The sequence below is a fragment of the Salvelinus alpinus genome, chromosome 15 (assembly GCF_045679555.1).
Source record: "Salvelinus alpinus chromosome 15, SLU_Salpinus.1, whole genome shotgun sequence".
NCBI lineage: Eukaryota > Metazoa > Chordata > Actinopteri > Salmoniformes > Salmonidae > Salvelinus > Salvelinus alpinus.
In genome coordinates, this window is record NC_092100.1 from 17,689,850 (window position 1) to 17,708,010 (window position 18,161).

At 39.2% G+C, this 18,161-nt stretch overlaps 1 protein-coding gene across 1 annotated transcript in view; it reads right to left on the reverse strand.

Moving 5' to 3' along the window:
- Window positions 1–17,687, reverse strand: part of LOC139540472 (homer protein homolog 3-like) — a 35,494-nt gene extending 17,807 nt beyond the window's left edge. Inside the window, exons 1-5 of the mRNA XM_071344324.1 lie at window positions 17,114–17,687; window positions 16,496–16,546; window positions 12,094–12,250; window positions 6,415–6,546; window positions 6,200–6,307 (exon numbers count right to left, since the gene is read on the reverse strand). Coding sequence (XP_071200425.1) covers window positions 6,200–6,307; window positions 6,415–6,546; window positions 12,094–12,250; window positions 16,496–16,518 — 420 coding nt within the window. The 5' untranslated portion in view covers window positions 16,519–16,546; window positions 17,114–17,687. The remainder of the gene's footprint in view (window positions 1–6,199; window positions 6,308–6,414; window positions 6,547–12,093; window positions 12,251–16,495; window positions 16,547–17,113) is intronic.
- Window positions 17,688–18,161: the final 474 nt, after the last annotated feature.

An 18,161-nucleotide genomic window follows, 5' to 3' on the forward strand; every position in this document is an offset into this window, starting at 1 on the left:
CATGATGACGGAAGTGAGTGCTACGGGGCGATAGTCGTTTAGCTCAGTTACCTTAGGTTTCTTGAGAACAGGAACAAATAATGGCTATTAATATGGAGTTGGTCCCCCTTTGCTGCTATAACAGCCTCCATTCTTCTGGGAAGGCTTTCCCCTAGATGTTGGAACATTGCTACGGGGACTTGCTTCCATTCAGCCACAAGAGCATTAGTGAGGTCGGGCACGGATGTTGGGCAATTAGGCCTGGGTCTCAGTCGGCGTTCCAATTCATCCCACAGGTGTTCGATGGGGTTGAGGTCCTTCCACACCAATCTCGACAAAACCATTTCTGTTTCGCTTTGTGCACAGGGGCATTGTCCTGCTGAAACAGGAAAGGGCCTTCCCCAAACTGTTGCCACAAAGTTGGAACCACAGAATCCTCTAGAATGTCATTGAATGCTCTAGCGTTAAGATTTCCCTTCACTGGAATTGGAAGCCTGAGACCATTATTTATCCTCCACCAAACTTTACAGTTGTCCCGATTCATTCGGGCAGGATATCGTTCTCCTGGCATCCACCAAACCCAGATTCGTCCGTCGGACTACCAGATGATGAAGTGTGATTCATCACTCCAGAGAACACGTTTCCACTGCTCCAGAGTCCAACGACAGCGAACTTTACACCAGTCCAGCCGACGCTTGGCATTGCTCATGGTGATGTTAGGCTTATGTGCGGCTGCTTGGCCATGGAAACCCATTTCATGAAGGTCCCTGACGAACAGTTCTTGTCCTGATGTTGCTTCCAGAGGCAGTTTGGAACTCGGGAGTGAGTGTTGCAACCAAGGACAGACAATGTTTATGCGATACGCACTTCAGCACTCTGCAGTCCCGTTCTGTGAGCTTGCTTGTGTGGCCTACCACTTCGCGGCTGAGCCGTTGTTCCTCCTAAATGTTTCCACTTCACAATAACAGCACTTACAGTTGATCGGGGAAGCTGTAACAGGGCAGAATTTTGACGAACTGACTTGTTGGAAAGGTGTCATCCTATGACGGTGCCACGTTTGTGCCACATTAAAAGTCACTTAGCTCTTCGGTATGGACCATTCTACTGCCAATGTTTATCTATGGAGATTGCGTTGCTGTGTGCTCGATTTTATACACCTGTCAGCAATGCGTGTGGCTGAACTAGCCTAATCCACTGATTTGAAGAGGTGTCCACATACTTTTGGCCATGTAGACAACAGTATTGTGCTGGAGATAATGAAAATTAAGTTGATAAGTGGTGGAGTTGCCCTTTAAATGCCAGGATGTCATAATCAATTCGACTTCATTTAGTAGAATTCGCTGCACACTATTGAGGAAGAGACTCGTCTTTCGAGACCCACGTGTATTTCACAAACAGCTGATAAATCAGCTGAGGGGACACACTGTACCAAAATGAACGAATCAACACAATAACGTATTAAATGACACATTCTCAGTAGAATGAGCATAGTATGTTGATATTTTTTGCTTACGGCATTCTTTTTTATAGAACAGTACATTCTAAATAGTATGTAGTATGATTAGTACACAGTATGTAGTAGTAGTAGTAGTAGTAGTAGTAGTACACAGTATGTAGTAGTAGTAGTAGTAGTAGTAGTAGTAGTAGTACACAGTATGTAGTAGTAGTAGTAGTACACAGTATGTAGTAGTAGTAGTAGTAGTAGTAGTACACAGTATGTAGTAGTAGTAGTAGTAGTAGTAGTACACAGTATGTAGTAGTAGTAGTACACAGTATGTAGTAGTAGTAGTACACAGTATGTAGTAGTAGTACACAGTATGTAGTAGTAGTAGTAGTAGTAGTACACAGTATGTAGTAGTAGTAGTAGTACACAGTATGTAGTAGTAGTAGTACACAGTATGTAGTAGTAGTACACAGTATGTAGTAGTAGTAGTACACAGTATGTAGTAGTAGTAGTACACAGTATGTAGTAGTAGTAGTACACAGTATGTAGTAGTAGTAGTACACAGTATGTAGTAGTAGTAGTAGTAGTACACAGTATGTAGTAGTAGTAGTAGTAGTACACAGTATGTAGTAGTAGTAGTAGTAGTAGTAGTAGTAGTAGTAGTAGTCAGGTAGTAGTAGTAGTAGTAGTCAGGTAGTAGTAGTAGTAGTAGTCAGGTAGTAGTAGTAGTAGTAGTAGTAGTAGTAGTAGTAGTAGTAGTAGTAGTAGTAGTAGTAGTAGTAGTAGTAGTAGTAGTAGTTAAAAACAGATTTCGGACACATCTATAAAGCTTTCATAGTTATGCCACAGACGTGACAGAACATCTGCCATAACCTTAATGACTGTCAAGTCAATTACCATCATCCTTTCATGATGTGGTAACATATTAGGACCGCCGTGTCCATGCTTAATGTTAGCAGATATTTCTATCATTAACGGGCACCACTTGTGTTTAATTCATAGAACACAAATCAATACGCACTGTCTTATCTACAAATCAATGCAAGAGGTGCTGGAGTGGATTCATTCTGCCTCTGGCTAGTCAGCCATAGCCAGGCTCTGTGTGCGTATGGCTCAAAGTATAGGGATGAGTGCACTTTAGATGGAGGAGAGGAATGGGTCAGTGGACTGAACTGTACAAAGACATGCGCGGCACTCCAGACAGTTTCCTAGGTGACCCCATTGCAATTATATGAATCATTCCCACAGGAGCCAAAGGAATGTTCCTCCTGGTCACAAAGGACACGGGGGCATAGTTTGTGGAACTAATGTGATAAAACAGGGTGAAATCAGATCACATCCAAATAAGCACGGCTGTAAATAAGCACAGCTGTAAATAAGCACCGCTGTCAGACGTGCAGTTATAAAACGTGACCCGAGAATATCACAAACAGGTGTGGACCAGGAAAGCTATGAGGAAGAATGCATAATTTTTTCGGTTGTATTGTTGTAGTTATGTCACATTTATGAATACCCCTACAATGTCGTCTCTGGGCTATTTATTCTATACTGACCATTGTTTATAGCACATACAAATTATTTGTCAATAAAATACCTTTAAATCCCTTACACTCGTGGGAATTGTCCTATATGGATAGGGCTGAATTTAAATCTTTCTTACAGAAGACATATGGAAAGCATATACATAACCATGGTAGCAATTAAAAGGAAACCGTTTGGAGGTTATGGGAAAATTATTAGACTAAAGGTGAGAACACAACAATTCACCTGACAAGACTGAATGCAAACATTTTTCGTGCATTTTACATTTACTGTCCTTTTCGCAGCATTTGTTGATAACGAACTCTGGATACATTCAGTAACATGAGAAGAATATTCTTGGAAGATTTGGGGTATGTGCAACATAACACAAAAACGTGAGTGAGAGGTCTAGCTGGTGTTTCCAAGTGGCTACACACACACACACGCACCTCTCCAAAGTCTGCACAGTTACTAAGTAATTTCAATGCACTTTTATGACTCAAAAGAGTGTCTTCAACTGTAAAGTGCTTTTTTTGTTGTCCTAGCTGTGCAGTTGAGGAACTAGAGCAAGCACACTTGTAGTTGTTTTGAACACTGCCCTACATCTCCACCTATACACCTTTACTGTTGTTTACTCTATCTAAACATGGCCCATTTTAAATCGCAATCTGTGTCACGTAGGTATAATTTGAAAGCTTGTTCTATTGCCAACATGACTATCTAAATTATCAAATACGTTCTTATAGTGTTAGGCTTTCACAAGACAATTCAGAGAAGCAGATGGTCATTTTTCCACGCATAGAATGGAGTCATGAGTGCATTCAGATGGTCCGCGGCAAATATCCTTCACAATACAACAAACACAGGCTCATTCTGTTCAGGACAACCCAGGGTATAACGCCATGTCATCTTGTAGCTGTACATCAAACATAGTGATCATAAAGGACTGTAGACAGTATGGACACTGCTTCCCATTGACTAGTTCTTTTCTGATGGAAAAAATGGCCTACTCTTGGCAGCTACTCATGTTCAATGGCTTCACACACACCCTCCCTGCTCTCATGAAATGCATGTTGCTACAACAACAAATAATCAAAATGGCCCTAACAAGTTTATCAAACAATGGATTCCAATTTGCTGAAATTAATTGGACGAGCGATTGAGTCAGGTCGGCTCTGTAACAATGCGCTGTATAACAATGTGATTTCCAAATGCAATTAGTTTGTATTTACATAGATTGCATGGTGTATAAATTGTATCTCCCACCCACACTAGCTCAAGCTGTCATTATTGATACAGCAAATCCCTCAAATGTTATCCAGTGATAATATATCCCATATTAATTCCCCATTCCCAAGAAACAAACACCATAGTTCCTTTCAGCACACAAGAAAATCTTTTGAGGAGTTGGAAATTATTTTGGAAGGTGTCCATTAATGAACTTAAAAGTTATTACACTCAAAATGATATCACCCAAAGGAGGCTATCTGGTCATTTCAACAGTTAGTGCCGTAGATATCCTAGGAAAAAATCCCTTTATATATGACTCCGCCCCTCTCACACTTCCCCATGAGGCGGCGGCATTACAGTCACTCCGTTTAAATTGAAACCAGCCCGTTTCCGCCTACCATCCCCATTTTTCATGCATGAAATCCTTTAATAGGGTTAACCAAATGGGGAAATAATAGAATGGTCAGACAGAGCATCTATCTAATCCCAAGAGAATCCAATGTGTCTAAAATAGATAGTGTGTGAGTGTGTGTGTGTTAACATTCATTTGGTCCTGAGGGTAGCACTGCTAAGCCCTGTGCTTATCTGTCATGCCTCAGCAGTTAGTTTTAGAGGTCGACCGATTATGATTTTTTAACGCCGATACCGATTATTGGAGGACCAAAAAAGCCGATACCGATTAAATCGGCTGATTTAAAAAAAAAAAATGTATTTGTAATAATGACAATTACAACAATACTGAATGAACACTTATTTTGACTTAATATAATACATCAATAAAATCAATTTAGCCTCAAATAAAATGAAACATGTTCAATTTGGTTTAAATAATGCAAAAACAAAGTGTTGGAGAAGTAAAAGTGCAATATGTGCCATGTAAAAAAGCTAACGTTTAAGTTCCTTGCTCAGAACATATGAACGCTGGTGGTTCCTTTTAACATGAGTCTTCAATATTCCCAGGTAAGAAGTTTTAGGTTGTAGTTATTATAGGAATTATAGGACAATTTCTCTCTATACGATTTGTATTTCATATACCTTTGACTATTGGATGTTCTTATAGGCACTTTAGTATTGCCAGTGTAACAGTATAGCTTCTGTCCCTCTCCTCGCCCCTACCTGGGCTCGAACCAGGAACACATCGACAACAGCCACCCTCGAAGCAGCGTTACCCATCGCTCCACAAAAGCCGCAGAGCAAGGGGAACAACCACTCCAAGTCTCAGAGCGAGTGACGTTTGAAACGCTATTAGCGCACACCCCGCTAACTAGCTAGCCATTTCACATCGGTTACACCAGCCTAATCTCGGGAGTTGATAGGCTTGAAGTCATAAACAGCTCAATGCTTGAAGCACAGCGACGAGCTGCTGGCAAAACACACGAAAGTGCTGTTTGAATGAATGCTTACGAGCCTGCTGGTGTCTACCATCGCTCAGTCAGACTGCTCTATCAAATCATAGACTTAGTTATAACATAATAACACACAGAAATACGAGCCTTAGGTCTTTAATATGGTCGAATCCGGAAACTATCATCTCGAAAACAAGAAAACAAGTTTATTCTTTCAGTGAAACACGGAGCCGTTCCGTATTTTATCTAACGGGTGGCATCCATAAGTCTAAATATTCCTGTTACATTGCGTAATCAGGTGGTTAGAGCGTTGGACTAGTTAACTGTAAGGTTGCAAGATTAAATCCCCGAGCTGACAAGGTAAGAATCTGTCATTCTGCCCCTGAACAAGGCAGTTAACCCACCGTTCCTAGGCCGTCATTGAAAATAAGAATGTGTTCTGAACTGACTTGCCTAGTTAAATAAAGGATAAATAAAGGTGTAAAAAAGAATATATATTAAAAATATTTTTATTTATTTTTTATTTAAAAAAATCGGCCAAATCGGTGTCCAAAAATACAGATTTCCGATTGTTATGAAAACTTGAAATCGGCCCTAATTAAATCGGCCATTCCGATTAATCGGTCGACCTCTAGTTAGTTTATGGGGCTAATTGAGCAGCTGCAGTTCCAGACCTCACCTGAGGGGCAGCGATATTTAGCGTAGGGTTGATCAGTTCAAATTTCTCCTGGAATTTCTCCCTGGCAAGACGTGCTGCCTCCTTCACTTCCTTGAACTGGTCTGAAAACTACAGATAAAAGGAAATACAATTTGCAGAACGATTAGTCAACAAGTACATTAGAAATGTGTTCCTTTTGAATTCTCAACAAATCTAAAACATTGGCGGTGACTAACCTGCTGAAGCTGTTGCTCGGTGGCAAAGCCCAGTCCGTACACGGTGTTGGCACGGCTGTCAGCCCACTGGCCAAACTTCTGGGATGTTTTGGTGAATGTCATGTTGGGGGTGATGGTGCTATTGATGATGGCCTGTGATGTATGTCAGAGACCGAGGCATAAATCAACTGTTTATTTCTAATCAGCAAAGCAAAACTTCACCGTCACTGTATGATTCTGCCACCTTGCCTGGGGCCTACTGATAAGGAATCCACAGAGAAAACAAAAACCATTACCAACAGATCAGACAAAGGCATTATTGTGCAAAATGCACTGAATTGCAGACGCATCAAAAGTTCAGTTTCCCTCTATAACCAGGTCAACCCTTTCAGTGAGCGAGAACATAAGACGTTTTGAATTCTCATTGAATATTCAAAGAAAATAGACAGAAAGAATACATCCACTCACTCCAGAATTGTCAGAAACCTTAGCAAAAGACTAATAATGTGGTTTTGCTCACTACCATTGAAGCATCCTTTGTAGGACAAGTTATCAGGGGGGGCATGGCTATAAATGTTACATGCTCATTAGTCAAAATCAGCCTAGCTACCATATAATGAGAGTTTGTGTGTGTGTGTGTGTGTGTGTGTGTGTGTGTGTGTGTGTGTGTTGGGAAGCAGCCACTGCCCCCAAGTCATCAAGTTCAATACCCTACCCCATCCTGTCAGTCTGCCCTGTACGGAGCTCATGTGCGCCCGGTTGTGTCTTTTACCCACTCTGTCATGTATGGATATTGCAAGCGCCATGTATCCAAACATGCATGGCGAGAAGCGGTCACCGGTCGGTGGGTGTAGCAAGCTACTTGGTTTAAATATCAACAGTACTACTACTGCCACAGCAGCATAACATTTGATTAACACTTGATTTACATCATCAATTTTCGGTCTTGTTGGCTGATGGCCTAAACACAGCAGCACTTCATTTATTTCCTTACAGAATCATAGCGGTGGGAATACATTTGTCAAAGTTATAGAATTACTGCCGTCTGTTCGAAAAGAAATGAAATAATTCAGAATAGGCTACTACATCATGAATAGGCCTATTATTTAGCCACAGAGGATCAATAGCTTCTTTAAAAAAATTGCCCAGCTGTGGATTGTTTGTAGACCAATAATAAGGCACGTACAGCAAATCTGTCAGTGAACAGTATGAAGACAAAACAGGCCTTTCGCAATATTTCAAATACAATCGCAGGAAGGTTGGAAAATAAATGTCTCCTTCTGAAAAGACTCTATTTTGGTAGTCTCTGCTGTAGACTACCAAAATATTTTATCAATAGCCCTATTGAGCGAACATTGCTTTACAAAGTAAAACAAGATAGGTTTTTGGTACAAGCGCATCGGCCATCTCCGGTGAGTGATCAGCGCATCCTTGGGTGAGTCATTGAAATTGGAAAGCATTTTTAGGATTATAATTTCCTCCTCATATTGTAGCCTACAGTATGTGTCTCCGCACACTTAGGACATTGATGGATTCAAGACAAGGTCGTTTTTATTGATCTCAGATTCCCAGTTTGTCAGTGTGAAGAAGCCTTCCATTTCGATCATTTGTGCGGCATTAAAAATATTCTCCAGTCATTTGTGCGGCATTAAAAAAAGAAGTCTCCAGTCATGTAAAATGACGTAGAATTGCATGAAATGTGTTCATAAAAAAGCCACATTTTTCCCAGACCCTAGGCTATAAAAATATTTCCCCATGTGTGCAACTTCTGTAAGCGCCTCTGCTCTACTGCTCTATGTCACACAATTATGTTTATTATAAAAAGGTCAATTTTTTCTGTCTCATGTGAACAGGTGTTCTGCAGATAAGCTCCCGCTTGACAGAATTCCCCCCCTTTGCGTGAACACGCACGCACTCAATTCTTCATTGCTGCGGCTTGCTTGCTAGTTGAGATTTCTGATCAGGTTAGGCCGCGTTTCATTACATTTTTAATGTAATTTTGATCGCGGGGGAGGCACTAGTAATGTGTGCAGTTTTCGATTTGGCTATTTGTTTCAAGCGTATTAGTCTAGAAATACATCTCTTTGCCAAAATTCGTCGTCTTATTCGACTAGAGTGGTTCTGAAATGTTTATTTCTTGCCTACATTTTACCACCTCCTCTATGTTTAATATAACACACATAAATTAATTATTAATTTCGGTTGCCTATCCTGACGTGAATTAAGGAAATTAGGAGGGGGGGGGGGGGTCGGTCGGCAGGGCTATTTTCTTGCCTGCCGAAATAGTTTTCAGAGCCTTCTACTGTTCTCTCTACCCATCCCTCAATCCCCCATCCCATCGTGCTTGTCCTTCTTATGGCGTTTCTTTAAAAACAAAATTATCCTATTTTATTTTATTTATTTTATTTTTTATTTTTTAAGAATGTAGGTACAGTAGTAATAAAATAATAATAATATATTTTAAAAAATTGGGCGAAAAATAAATATATAAGTCAACATGAGTGCATATCCAAAATCACAGTAAAATTATAATAATAGAAAAAAATAAGAAAAAAATATATTATTATACATTTATTTAAACAAAACTATGACTGAATGTGCCTCCATGAATAATACCCTTCCCAATAGGACACCACCAGCACCTCCACCATCCCCACCAACCTCCCCCCACAAAACACAATAAAAAAAAATATATATATATATATATACACAAGCACATAAATGTACAGTACATAAACAGACACTCAACTTATCTATTTTCCTACATCAGATATGCAGGTGACATTTCCACCTGGATGACAGCACATAATCAGCAAGATGGAGATGCTCTTCATCCGGGGGAATGCCTGCCCATTCTCAGATGTTAGATAATCCAAGATGATGAAACCCTGCATTCTCAGATTCACCTCTGTTATTAATCTCTATATTGTAATCAATAAAGTTTCAAAATGCTGTACTTGTATTAACATATATGTTCAGATCATTCCTGAGAGAGAAGGGGTGTAATATCTCCAGAAGGGCGTGTGGTACCCTTCCTCAACCATGCCAACAACTTCTTGTGGGGCTTTGCCTTGAAAGTAAGTATGAGAGTATAAGTAATGTGCAATTAACCTACTGAAAGTATACTTACTAAAAGGCAAAACAGAACTGTCAAATTATATTATAGCTGTAGAAAAAAAAGAGGAAGGAAAGCACTGCTAAGAATATTATAGCTGTGTTGTTGTATACTTGCGAATTAGAATCTTAAGTGTAACATAATTTTGTTGGGGAAAACTGAAATGCCCATCAAATGTTTGCTGAATGTGTTCTGGAGGAGTCGATTTGTCTTTTCAAATACGGACAAAGATGTTAACATCATGAGAGAAGAAATTGCAGTCACTCTCCTCAAACACTGGTATGTTCAATTTCTAATTTAATATAATTGTAGATAAAAACATTTGTGGATCTTTCAAGGTTATCTTTGATCCAACTTCTGACTAGATGGCCACTAAAACACATGTATTTAAATAATTATGTTACAAGAAACCTGTACTATTCCCTTGTTCACTCAGAAAAATACTTGTAAAGACGTATAGACTACTTGACATTATGTTTTGCTAGATGACCTGGGCCAAATGTGCCTCTTCTGTGGGGAGGTGGACAATAATGAGGAAGACACTAACTGGGTAATTGCTTGTTCACTACTAAAAGCACATTTTTAGGAGTACGAATTTGTATAAGCAGTAATATTTCTAGAGGTAGTATCATCCTCTTTGTCTGATAATGAAATAATTGTAATTCAAGAAAATGTATTTAATGTTTTAAATATATTAACATTTAAGTGTGCCAGGCCTTGCAGTGCCAAGATAGATGGGAGGGGAGAATTTCAGCAGGCAAGAAAATAGCCTTGACGAACCCCCCTTCTAATTTCGCTAATTTTGTGGCTAGAGTCAAATACTTTCTATAGAACAAACTTCAAGTCAGGATAGGCAACCAAAATGAATAATTAATCTATGTGTGTTATATTAAACAGAGGGAGTAATATGTTGGCAAGCAATAAACATTTCAGAACAACTACTAGTCGAATAAGACATGGGAGAGATGACGAATTTTGGCAAAGATATTTATTTATAGACTAATACACTTGAAACAAATAGCCAAACCGAAAACGGCAGACATTACTACTGCCTCCCCCGCGATAAAACCGACAAAAATTAAATGCAGCCTAACGTGATCATAAATCCCAACTAGCAAGCAAGTCGCAGAAATTAAGAATTGAGTGCGTGCGCATTCACGCAAAGGGGCGGGAAAATTCTGTCAGGAGGGAGCTTTTCGGCACAACACTGGCTACCACAGAACTCCCCAAGTCACCCCCCTCTCGTGCTCACTTTTTGTTCCGGCACCTCCCAATTTACAAATTAAGCACTGAAAACTGGTGGTCTAGACTTAAACTAACCACCATATACTAAAATATCCACACAAGTCACTAGCCAGATACCATGAGTTAGAAGATTAGGAATATTAGGCTATATTATGAAGTTATTATTTAAGACCATTGAAGATCAATATATATTTTTTTATGATTTAACTAACGTAAACTCGTACATCGCCTTGGTCCGTACAATTGCCCTTATTTTAGCGCCCCAAAAACGTAATACTTCCAGATCAACTGTAGTGTCAATACCACTGTAAAGCACAATTTCTCCCCTTTCCAACAGAATCAATTACATGACCTAAACGCTGCCCGTTTCTGCATAATTCAAGCAGGCAATGAGCCCCGTCGGGTCTTTTTAAAAATGGCGGGTGGGAAAGCGAAACTAATGCGTGATAGTGAGAAGGAGAGATGTTGTGGGAAAATTGCTTTTTTTCACTCGATCTGTCCAACTTATCACCTTACCGCCTCTAAAATGTAAATAAAACACTATAAAGAGTTTATATAATGTGTCATTACATACCTATTTGAAGGTTTGTGTCAAATTTGAATCAGGTTTTTAGGGCGGTGCTAAAGTGATCTTAGAAGTAAACAGCGGCTTTGAGAATGATGATCGCATGCAATGATGACGCAAAAAATGACTAGGTATCCCCCCTTACCCCTGTCACTGTCCATTTCTTGTTTTTAAATGATGAGAGAAGTGCTACACCTGGTGGAGAGAGATTGTAAGACAGAAATAGTTGCTTATGCGTGCTGTACGTTACGACATGACACGTCACGATGTAACGGAGGGTCCGTTTTTTTCAACTTTTCTCCAATACTATAGAGCCATTACCATGTCGATCAACGCTTGAATAGAAACCTAGTTCACACCCCCGATTTTGAAGTCAACACAGTCGCTACAGTCCCATTAGTTTTCTTTGTAGCCTCGTTTGAATGTTGCGGTTGCGCACATTTGTACGGAATGGGGTGAGTTTACGTTAGCTAACTAACAGATTTACATCAATCATCAACATTAATGATCAATTTGTGATGAGTAAGTGTGTTAACAATTGTTGCAGAAATAAATAGTCTTATGCTCCAAAATGTTAATGTTCGCTACATTAGGAATTTTGAGATATGAATTCTGAAAGTTGTTTAAAATTTTTTTTAGAAGGGGGCAGAGGTGCCTTTTTTTATTTTGAGCACCTTAAAAAGGTCTGTGCACAGCACTGGTACTACTCAGCTGTTCAATCATACTGCAATAAGGACATGTTGCTAAGAGTGAGCCAGCAGGGTTCATCTCTCACCTTGGTGCCCCCCACACTGATGATGCGATACACAGTCCGGTTGGCATCATAGAAGAAGGAGACGCTGACTGCATGCTTGCTGGCAGGGAGCCAGTTCCTCTTGGTGGCCGGGTCTATCTGGAAGACGTGTGCTCTGGCACTGAAGATGGGTTGTTCCCTTCGGGGGAGACACACAACGGTATTTAGCATTAGCAACACAGGACTGTCACTCAATGTCATTCCCTTCCAAGACAAGTAGGTGAAATGGAGGATGTACGCCAGAGGGGTATACTACAACCAGAAATAACTATTGATTTTCTGGCTCATTAAGAAATCTAAGTTTAGATATGTGTTTTTGGTTGTTGAGTCAATTAGACCATGCCCATTTCAAGCTCTCTCAGACGTTCCAAAATGGATGATATTTCATTATTTTTGGCAAGCCTCTGGGTATTGTTGTGGGTTTAGGTTAGGAGAGAGTCCATCTGTTAAATGAACCATCAATGGATTGTGGTTGGATATTACAATGAGATGTTGTGGGTAGATTCAAACACATTAAAAGAGAACGCAACATTACACAACTAATAGAGTTTATACAATGCTATTATATGTAATGTACTGTTCTCCCAACAGTTCAATTAGCTAGCTATATTGACTTTAATGAGCACAATGTCCAAAATAATCTTTGTACTTTGTGAAAGGAGAAGGGAAAACAAGAGAAAATATAATAAATGAACAGTTCAGTGCCTTGTTCCCCTTCACTTGGATTCCATTGAAACCAGGAGATAGGCATAGTAATGAAGTCAGGATGTAGCTGGTGTTTTCACCGATGACCCCAAATACAACAACCCGTATGCTTAGCAAGAAGAGCCCTTTGTAAAACTATGGTCAGATCTAATTCGATTTTGTGTTCAAAATATCTGAGGAATGGTTCTGACAACAACAAAAACATTTTAAAATTGAAACAAATCAAAGATGAATGACAAATCAATCTTGATTTCAATCGAGGTTCTCACTTGGCTACTTCTTATTTGTTTTTGACAAGGAGGAATAACTGTTTGGATGATTATCACAACATGGAATCATTACAGAATTGATCTCCTACTAGGCCTTTCATCATATCACTTTTAGTCTGTTTGAGAAAATGACAACTGTCATTGGATCTCAGGAGGGAAATGTGTATCAGTCATGTTGCATCAGGTTGAGACTTGATGATATGCATAGATTAACATGGAGCCCAAACCGAGGCCTCGGAAGGCAAAGGACCGTGGAGAGTAGGAGGCAGGGGGAGGAGGAGGGGTGACAGTGATACACATTGTGGGGCACATTCTGTGCAGCCCTGCAAGGTCAAGGAGGAACCTGGGTGGAAGTGGGAACCTCAACCCACCACAATATATTCTACGGAGACATTTACATTATGTTTGTATTCTTATCTTGTTCTATTTCTTATTGTTGTTGCATTGTCGAGAAGGAACCTGCAAGTAAGCACTTCATTGGACGGTATATACCATGTGTATCCTGTACATATGAATAATAAAACTTGAAAACATCCTTTCCATGCTCCGCCAGTGTTCTACAACGCTCTATTAGCCTCTGCGCTGCCATGTCGATCCAGCCTTACAGTGTTGTGCACAAGTATCCTAAAGACGAGGTAAATATCACAATGACATTTTCAATGCAACATGGCTTCGCAAAGGTCTTAATACCATCCAGGGTTGTCTGGATAGATTATAAACCTACTCCAGATCATATTCACCCCCCTCCACTTTTACACATAGAAACATACCCTCACTCAAAGATGAACTGAATGGCATGTGTGTACAGTATTACATGAAACTGATTAATGGAAAAACAAGTGTGTACTGTATAGCTAGATACAATACATTCCAGAAGCATGTTGGCATTGACTAGCCTATACATAGTGTAGTCTATTACTATGAAACATACAGGGAATGATTGAAACAAACAAGTTGGAGCTGTATGATCAGCAGGGACAGTGAGGAGTGGATGGCTAGCAAGGTGAGTGGGACAGCAGCTGCTGGCAGACAGCTGGATGAGGGAGGGAACTGCAGGAAAATACTATTCTCTTGGCTTGCATCCCAGGCTGACATCCCCACTTATCTATATTTCATCACCTTTCCCGTGCTGTACACATGCCTATATCCTATAAATGAAACTAAATGTTTCACAACAATTAATTAATCATGGGTGTTGTATCCGGCCAAATCACTTGTGGGAATCAGTGACATTTCGGGCAAATAGAAAAAAGGTCCATCATGAGCTGAGGGTTAATGCTGGCATCGGTCCAGACCATCAGCTTTCAAACAGTGTTTTTACCTCAGGTGTACTTGACAAAATAATGTAAAATTCTATATAAAAAGCCAAACACCCTCTCAGCGAAAAACAAGTGCATGAAACAAAGAGCATTGTGGTAAAATGATCCAACTCTCAATCAATAATACACTTCATTATTACACTGACTGTTCAAATGTAGACTTCAAACGTGTCACCTTGTTAACAAGCCTGTGCAACAACAAACCAAGTAGATTTCAAATATAATAAGTAATGCAATTGCATGTTCTCTGGTGCATATTGAAGACTTGTGTGTAAAGAAGTCCAACTCTGAACCTTTCGCAGTGAAGGCAAGTGATATCGATTGTTTCTTTCTGGAGTCAGTTTCTGCATTTACATTTGACATCAGCTTCTTGCTCAAATTCTGAGTTCACCTTTAAAACGCACTTTCCCAGTGACCCCTGGGTGTGTGAGTTCACCCAGAGACACGGTGTATTCACTGGCTAATCCCCCTCACTTGTCTCTTCATCTCACGCTTAAACTCTCTCAGTAGTTCATCTTCCAAAGCCACTGATCTGAAAACGACCCCCTATGTGAATCAGTACAAATTCTATAGTCTTTGAAAGCTTCAAACGGTAAAAAAAAAGCTCTCTGTATGCAATACCTAAGAAATATAAAACCAACATGTTCCAAACTACACTATGTGGTATGGAGATCTACTTAATGAAACAAAGGACATCTTCCATGGGGAAAATAGATTGCAGAATACTACAGGTAAACCATTTTAAAGAATGGTTTTATAAGAATCGAAATTACCTTCATGCCAAACATATAAAATGTCCCCAATATACTACCTCTGATTGTTTGAAAATATCTGATGATTGGGAAAACACTACGTATTAGAGAGAAACTAATTTTGACTGTCTTTCTCCTTTAAGTGTTGGGCAATTCCACACTAACAGAATGATGCTGAGATTCCAATATTTCACTTTATGCCAAACAAAAAAACAATAATTGCAAAGTTAAACAAATCATACAACTCCATGCACAAGGATGACTTTAAAACATGTCTACTGAAAATTGTACAAAAACACATTTACGTGTTTTTCAAGTATTATTATATATTTTTTTACTTTGCAATCATTTGACATACATTTTAAAGTGACAAATCTGAGTCTTGGCATCATTCTGTTACAGTGGAGTAGCCCAGTTTCATTCCCATGACCCCCGTAGAGTCGAGTGAGCCTCATGTCGACATGCCTGAGCCAGCGAAAGTGTCGGGCCCAGTTCAGCAACATGACACTGCACAACTAAATACCAAAATAGCACAGTGGAAACACTAACTCATAACTACTCATCAAGAAGTCGACATCTCAGCTCACATATCGTCTTCTATCAAGGTGCTGAAGTTTCTCATTCTTTAATTCACACATTCTTCTCCTGGGACCAAACTATGGGTTCTCATCAAATGGAATTCTCAACAACTCACAAAAATGTTAATACAACACAACATTGCCTTTCGCTAAAGAACCAGGAAACTTGCCAAAACTTTCTTAGCATAATCTTCCCTTGTATTAACTTCAGGCTCTTAACTTGAAAGTCATTAGGCTCTAGGATTACATGAATGTCTGACTGATAAATTGCTGTAGTCAAGAAATAAAGGTGATTGGGAGAGTGAATATTGCATACATAAGCAATAGCAAAAACAGCAATTAGGCAGCACGTAATTCTCCTTGAGCATTAGGCTATAGGCCACAAAAGACTACTTCATGGCATATACAGTGGATCATCTTTTTCTAATTTTACTCAAGGTTGCACAATACAAAACAGCTCATATTTTTGGTACAATCGGTTTTGGCACAATGCCTTAGACACAATGCAATAATTTATGAGGACAATGTCAAGGTAAATGCATCCTAGTGCAAAAAACAAACCTGCAGATTACAACAGGCAAGACAAATCCAGTTTGAACTTCATTATGTACTGTAGGTGTTCTAATACCAATGTTTAGCAATGGATTATAATATCACAAGATAATTAATGTGACAAAATGGTGGAATTGGGGGGAGGGTTGTCGATGAAGGGGTACTTTTTGGGGACAGAGTAAATGGACAATGAATAAGCACGATAATACCTTTCTCTGTGTGATGGATACATTTTTACAGTTCAGGGAAGGCTCCTTTTTCTGTGATGGAAATAAAAGAAAACACATCAAATTAGACTTTTTGTTGAAGTGGAATGAACTTCAAGACTGCTGTTGTTTTCAGGACAAATGAAAACAGAATGAGTTAGTAAGTGTGACAGTGTGGAACAATGTGGCCATAGTCAAGGTGAACCTTTATATGGTCATGAGTGTAGGCTGAGGGCTGTTATCAAGGTTGATGACATTGAAATTAGGTCAATTGAAAATAAATAAGATTGAACTTATCTTTTAAATAAGATCATTAAGAAAATAATGTAGGTATTTTATGAACAAGATACTTAGGAAATATTTGTGGGTCAATGCATACATATATTACACCCTAGCTTGAGTTTAGATCCCTGTAATATGAATATAGTCAGCTAATTACGTCCATACATTAGGGCGATAACATGCCCAAATTTACAGCATATTTCAAATCAAATTCATGCATTTGGGTCATTTACATATACCACCTTTAACTCATCCCAAACTTCACTTTTCGTCCTGGCCTTTTCAAAAGATTGTAGAGAAAACGCAACTTGGTTTGAGAAACTAGAAAGCTGCACTCACCCCATATTGTTAAAATCTTCCTGTCTCCTTGCAGGATATTCATTCCAGTTTTATCTCAATCGATAGGTAATGTCTTTTTCTATTATTTTCTCTTTCTTTTGACTCCGAATAGAATAACAAATCGTCTCGGATGTCACTGTAAAGTGAATTCCTTTATAATTGTAGAGTAGGCTACGTTGCATTACATTTCTGGAACACGGAAACCAATAAACGCTCTGAAGGAAAAATAACTTGAAACCATTTCAAATGTTCCCAATTGTAGTAGTTCGGTTGTTTACAATCAATTGTTAGAATACAGCTTTCCTTTGTCCGTATAATATATCCAGCGAATCCCGTTCTTTGTCACTCTTTCTTTGTGGTTGCACAATAATCTTGTGATTTAACGCCTCTCAAAATGCGAGGGAACTATTCGAAATTCTACAAAAGTACAAATACGTAGGCTGCTCCCCCTGATGAGTGTCAGCCCACAGTAATTACATTCCTTCTGCAATCTGCATTTTGTTGTTCTGCCTGCTCTGTCCATTCTGATCTGGATTAACGTTCAACACTTCCATGCTCAATTTGAATTTGAAACCCTCTCTAACACCACCTGCTGGTTGCTATTTGGCGAATCAAATTACATTGCCTAACCCACTTCACACCATTTGAAACGTGAAATATAATATTCCAATGGCTTGCAGGCTGACTTGAAAGCACACTCTCCATTTGTAATGAGGTTTGATTGAAATAATGGCATTAAAATAAGTATATTTCAAACGATTGATGGCTGAAATCAGGAATACATTCACATTATGAGTGTAATAGATCATTGCAATTGCTGCTTGGAATAAAAATGCTCTGGCTTTAAAGGTAGACTTCAATGAGAAGGAAATCAATTGCTGTACTAGGTATGGGTTTTTTATTTTACTGTATTTACAAGAACTCTCCCTAAGCTGTCACTGTAGGAAGGTTTCTGAAGCGTTTGTTTGTTTTTATCTTATTGTTTTGTTTTTTTTCTGCTGGAGAACAGTGTCTTTCTTCAATCTTTTTAAGCTCAAAATATGCTCAA